The 6,278-nt window shown below is 40.4% G+C and overlaps 1 protein-coding gene across 1 annotated transcript in view; it reads right to left on the bottom strand.

The window, feature by feature from the left end:
* Positions 1-3,439: 3,439 nt before the first annotated feature.
* The window catches only part of ZC4H2 (zinc finger C4H2-type containing), a 95,860-nt gene continuing 93,021 nt past the window's right edge, over positions 3,440-6,278 (bottom strand). Inside the window, exons 4-5 of the mRNA XM_036305989.1 lie at positions 6,005-6,167; positions 3,440-4,897 (exon numbers count right to left, since the gene is read on the bottom strand). Coding sequence (XP_036161882.1) covers positions 4,784-4,897; positions 6,005-6,167 — 277 coding nt within the window. The 3' untranslated portion in view covers positions 3,440-4,783. The remainder of the gene's footprint in view (positions 4,898-6,004; positions 6,168-6,278) is intronic.

Below are 6,278 nucleotides of genomic sequence, written 5' to 3'. Positions count from 1 at the left end.
ACTATCCTCATTTTTAAAAAAATTCTTTTATTTTTGCTGCTCTGTTTGGGTATTTTCTGCTACCTTGTCTTCCAAATTGCTGATTGGGCCCTCTGCTTCATCCAACCTCTTTCCTTCTAGTGTCTTCTAGTGTATACTTCATTTTAGATATTGTATTCTTTATTTCTGACTGGTTCTTTTTTATGGTTTCTATGTTCCTTTTTTTTTTTAGCTTACTATGTCTTTGTTGAAGTTTTCTCTGAGCTCATCCATTCTTTTCCTAAGTCCTTGACCATACTTATAACCATTGCTGTGAACTCTGTATCTGGTAGATTGCTTGCCTCTATTTCATTTAGATCCTTTTCTGGAGATTTCTCTTCTCTCATTAGGGCATGTTCCTTTTTCTCCCTATTTGACTTTCTCTGTGTGTTTGTATCTATATATTAGACATATCTGCTATGTCTCCAAGTTGTACTAAGGTGGCCTTATGTAATTGGTGTCCTGTGGGGCTCATTAGCACATTCTCCCTGATCACCTGACCTGGGTGCTCCAGGAGTGTTCCTTGTGTGCATTATGTGAGCCCTCCTGTTATAATTGAGACTTAGTTGCTGTTGACCCTCAGGCTGTACCTGCAATTTCCTCATCTCTAAGTTGATCACCAAGTGTTGCTAGGAAGATTTGATTTATTTACTTTGTTTATCAAACACTCAAATAATACTTTCTATGTGCACTTTATAAATGTTATCTCATTTAATCTTCATAACAATCCATGAAGTAAATTCTTTTATAACTGCCATTGTATAGATAAAGTTCAAGTAGTTAATGAGCTCACCAAGGTTCACAATTAGCAAATCACATTGCTGAGAGATGAATCCAGATACTCTGACTTTAGTATCCATGCTCTTAGCTACTAAACTATGTTGCTTCCCATACGTGACAAAGTATGTGCAAGCACTAAGCACAGTGCCCTCTAAATTATGGGCATCCATTAAATGCTGACCCTTTCCTTCATTTGTAAAATTGTCACTGAGACCCCACACAGTGGGTATTCTCTCTAGCTCTCAGATGAGAAATGTTGAGGTCAAAGAAGTTTGATAACTTGCTTAAGAATGCACTACTTATAAATAAAATATTTGGAATTTCAACCCAGGAACAACTGGTTTCTGGGAGAGTGTTATTTCCCTGTATTTTGCCACACAGAAACCACTGAAGTGCACATGAGCCTAGACCACCTTATGGGGAATTCTTGTTTAGGAATGGTCATTACTCCCCAGCCACAAGCAGAAAATAATGTAGAAAAAAAGGGGTTTCTGCTTAGTCTCTAGGAAGGACCTGAGTCTTTTACAATCATTAAATAGACTTAATGGCAGGTGGAAACAAAGCCTGAGAGTCTCATCAAGCTCCTGGAAAGGAACCATGACACTCAGCTAACAGATTTCCTTTTATGGGAGGCCCTATATGGGGCAATCCCTTTCCTATTGTACCCTCTCCTCCCTCCTTCCCCCTTATCCTCCCTTTCTATCCTCCTTTCTTCTCCTCCTCCTCTTTCCTCTTTCGTATCATCATTATCAACAACCCAGAAAGCCAGTCATAATTTTTATAATTTTCTTTCTCATAACTTCCATTTACTGAATGCTTTTTGGGTGCTTTTCTAGGCACTTTACATGTATTGATTTACTTAATCTTTGCAACAATACTATGAGGCAAGAACTACTACTATTTCTGCCTCACATATAAGGAAACGCAGAAAGGTTAAGTAACTAACCTAATAGTACCTGGCCCTGAGTTAACAGCCTTTCCAGAGGTCACATTGGAAGATGTTGATCATTGTAAAAATGCTGTTAGTTGCTAATGGAAAGCTGAGGGCATAATAGTAATAGGGAACTGGACTTTAAAGCATAATTGCTAAAGTTCTTGGTCTTCCCCTACGGAGTGAACTATCATCAGTGTAAAAGCAACTTTTAGCACAGAACATGCATACAATTCATTCCCATCGTGTCAGAGAAGAAGGCCCCAGACTGAGTTGTTCTCAGATTACAAGGCTTGGTTTCTAATCGTGGCATTTATCTTAACTTGCCATGAGCCCTTGGGAAATTCAGTTCCCTCATCTATAAAGTGTGGATTATAATAATGCATGCATTACTAACAGTATTGGGGTTATTAATGTGAGCATCAAATAAGAATTTTGAAGAAGGTGCTTTAAGTGTAAAGCACTTTACCAATATGACAATTGCACTTACTCTCCTCCTTCTCTCTCTCCTCCATTCCACTTGTCTTCTTTCACTCTATTTTTGTTCTTTCTCTTCCCTTCTTTATTCTTTTGTAACCATGTCTGCGACTTAATTGTAGCACTGCACTTAGGCAGAAGGAACACAAGCTATAGGGGCAGATAAACCTGAGTCTGCTCCTGGCTTTGCCCCTTCCTAGATAGTCCTCCCTTTGCCCAGAGTGAGCCTGAGCCACCTCAAAAGCAGGCTTGTGGCTAAACAAAATCTGGGGTGATAGAGTAATACCAGATAACAAATAGTATGTATTTTGACTGCTCATCCAATCTACCTGGTGCTGGAGGCACAAGGAGAAAAAGAAAATTCATTCTTATTGAGTACTTACCATGTGCCTGGCATTGCTCACAATTGCTCCAGAAGTAGGTACTATTATTCCTCCCCCCTCCCCCATTTTCCATTTGAGGACACCAAGGCACACAGAAGTTTTTGTCAGCTGTTGGGCTTCTGGGAAGCACTATGACAGCTTAATGTTCAGAATATTAATTAGAGAGCCCTTGGAATCAACACTTGTAGAAGGGAAGAGAATGAGGCAGGATTGGACTGAGGGAGCTATTGAACTGCAATGCAGTCTTACTAGAAACCTCAGTACTCACTATGAAGAGCTCTGAAGATGGAATGGCCCTTTAGAGTTATTGCTTAGCTTGTATCTCTACAGGGGGCCAGGTCTTTATATTCCTGCAACAGTCACTAGATTCCTAGTCCCTGATTTCTAGTTCATAGTTATTTCAACTACTCCTATTATCATTCCATCCCAAAAGGGAGAATAAAGGATTATGGACAAAAAGTAGAAGAAAAAAATGGTCTCTGAAACCAGACAAATCTGGGTTTAAATCCTGAAACTTTTCTTACTAGTGATTTGTTAACTATGGACAAATTATTTAACCTCTTAAACTTCAGTTTACCTTTTTGAAAAATGTCAATAAGAATACTTAGCTTGAAAGGTGTTTTTCATATCAAATGCAATCATTTATATAAGGTATCTTATATAGAGACCTAGCACACAGTAAGTACTGAATAAATGTAAATTATTATAATAGCAAAATAAATTGTTGTGCAGTGGTGTGCTAGATTTTCTCATTTGTAGGACAGGGTGAATAAGAGTGAAGAAGAGCTACCCAGAAGGGGAAAGGTCTTTACATCTTCCTGGTACTTACAGGCACTCAGTCAGCATTTACTCCAATGAACTTATGTTTATTTAAAAGGATTTGTATAGACATAACACTCTTACTTTCAAAGAGCAGAGGAATCTCTTATATTTTGAACACACAGAAACTGTGGAAACTTAAAACTGCAGTTGAGTAAGGAAGGAAGGAAAGAAAAATATCTCTCCTTCCCGACCAGGGACTGAGACCTGGAGATAAAACTTTTTCAGTTAGGCAACCTCCAACCCTGTCTCTTAAGTCTGAGAGTGACTTTATTAGAGATCTGGCTTTGGTGGAGTAGAGATTTGTAGGGCTTGGGGACCCCGGTGCCTTTTCTTTAGGGAGGGGAGGCTACCTGCACAATCCACAGGAAAGAGGGTAGCCAGCAGCTGACTTGAGCTGAGGCTGCCTGATAGAGGAAGAAAGACCCAAGGGAAGGAAAGATGAATGTAGAAGTCCCACTCACTCACATGTGTAAAGTAATTGCCACTCACTTGAATCTCACTGTCACCTCTAAGATATATCATTGAGTAAGTGCCAGGGTAATGGTTTTGAACAAAAGGCAACACAGTTGTCAGCCTGGAGCCCATCTAAGCCTCTAGCAGAGCCTTAGCCCAATGACTTAGGTGGCAAGTTAGGCAGGACTTATGAAGTGGATATAGCTCCAGTTCCCTGATTTCACTGTGGGGAACTTCTACTATAGACTTGTGAAAAGTAGGACTATGGGAGAAAGGCCTGCAGATCTCAGGATCCCCAGACACACAGCCTGGTACCTGAGAACTTTTGTATATCTAGAAGACTAGGGGTGCAGTGTGATGGTGAACTCTATAATAACAGCCAGGCCTTCAAAATTAATATAAAAAAGAGGGCTTCTCCAAATTACGTCTGGGCCTTGAAGATAAGATGAGGGTTGGGAAGATATATGCACCAAGCCTTTTGGAAAGTCCACCAAGAAAACTGTTGTCCCTTCAAAGCCTAAGGCAAAAGTACAGACAGGGGGCACACTTTACATGAAACAAGATATGGGACTCCCCCAGCCCTCAAATTTTAGGTCCCAGCCTTCAGGTAGAAGAGACAGAGAATCATATCTGGGCCTTCTGCCCTATCCTTAGCTCCAAACAAGAGCAGGGCTTGAAATGTGAGTGTGAGAGAAAGGATTATCAGACATACTGTTATTAGCACCTTAACCACATCTCTTCCTGAAAGAGGAAGCTGAGAGCAGAAAGAAATACCAGCAAAGTGAGAGAGGGGTTGTGCTTCCATTACATTAAACAGGAGACTTGGTAGAGGTGGGGAAGGGTTGTTTCACATCAGGACATCATCTCTGGCCAAGGGGAGGGGTTATGAGCAGCAGAGCTCTATTTATTCTCCCTCTCTTCATTCATCCTGCTTCCGTTTTGGCTTCTTGGGGTTCCGGGACCGACTCTTCGCTTTGCACAGAGGGCATATAGGTGCATTCCGGTGAATTTGCTGATGACATGACAAGCAGGCCTGGTGGGGTACACAGGACAAAGAACGTTAGTGCTCAGATTCTTCTAGGCTGTGGTTCAGCCTTTTGATTCCCAGCGTTCCAAAACACAGTTGTGAATTTTCCCAACAGGAAGGAGCAGCAATCAGTTAGTGAAACCCAAGAACAGAGATCAGTGTTGGATGTAAGGGATGTAAAGGATAAAAGGGAGTGAGGGTCAAAAACTGGTATTGAAGAAAACTGTTCAAAACTCAGAAATAAGACAAAATGAGAATTGTGTACCCATTTAGATTATACTGGAGCATGGTTTAACAGGCCCACTCAAGAATCAATTTTCTTAATCAGGTATTAGTAAACATTTTCTGTAAAGGCCAAAATAGTAAATATTTTAGACTTTTCAGGTCATATACTCTTAGGTGTGACTACTCAATACTCTCTGTTTTACATGAAAGAATCTACAGGCAATATATCAATAGGCATGCATGTAGTCCAATAAAACTTTATTTATAAAAACAAGAAACAGTTCAGACTTGGCTGTGAGCTCTAGTTTGCTAACCCCTACTCTCGGTTCAACTATTTACTATTTTTTTTACTATTTAATATTGATCAGTCTTCAAACTGTGACTTATGCTGATAAATTATAAAAGGTTTTTGTCTAATAGAGATGCAGATTATTTATGTTCTGAAGAAAATATAATCACAAATGTTACAGTTTTATTGCCCTATAGAACATAAACCAATTCTGTGTTTAACTTTGCAAATTTATTTCAGCATTCCCTTCCTTCCCTGACTATATAATTATTCCTCAAATGATCTTGGAACCAGCTTTGTAATCCTATAGGCTCTGTCATTAAAGATACATGCTTACTATATATTTGTACCAGTCATGCTTTTATCATTTTTTAAAAATTATAGTTTAGCAGAGCCTGCCAATCTCCTTGCATTCTAACTCCTCTGGGAATGTGAGGAAATAAAACAAGCAGTTCCATTCCAGCATACACACCACACTCCCCTTCCTCTGTATCCCAAACAAATGCTGTTTTAGAAAGGCCCCAAAAAAGTAAAGCCAATACTCCAAGGCTGCTTAAGGATAAATCACTTCTTCCACAGCCCCTACCTAGCTCACTTACCTTCATGGGTGGGGGCTGCTGCCTGAAGGTGGCTGTCTGCCGGGTGTCCTGCTTCCTAGCCACTTGAAGTTGTTGGGCAGCAGCAGCTGCAGCGGCCAGGGATTCAGGGATGGGAGGCTCCTGAGGCTCCGTCTGCCACTCTGCTTTCTGCTTCTCAAAGTAACTTTGGAGATGAGAGACATTAGCTGGATCATTCTGAAAATATGAGAAGCTCGTCCCTCTTAAAGAATTCATGCCATAGACCCAAAGATGTTGGGCTGTGGCTCACTACAGA

Source organism: Myotis myotis, unplaced genomic scaffold, assembly GCF_014108235.1.
Source record: "Myotis myotis isolate mMyoMyo1 unplaced genomic scaffold, mMyoMyo1.p scaffold_m19_p_4, whole genome shotgun sequence".
Classification (NCBI taxonomy): Eukaryota; Metazoa; Chordata; class Mammalia; order Chiroptera; family Vespertilionidae; genus Myotis; species Myotis myotis.
Note: the sequence above shows the minus strand (reverse complement) of the source record. Positions and strands in the feature narration are given on the sequence as shown.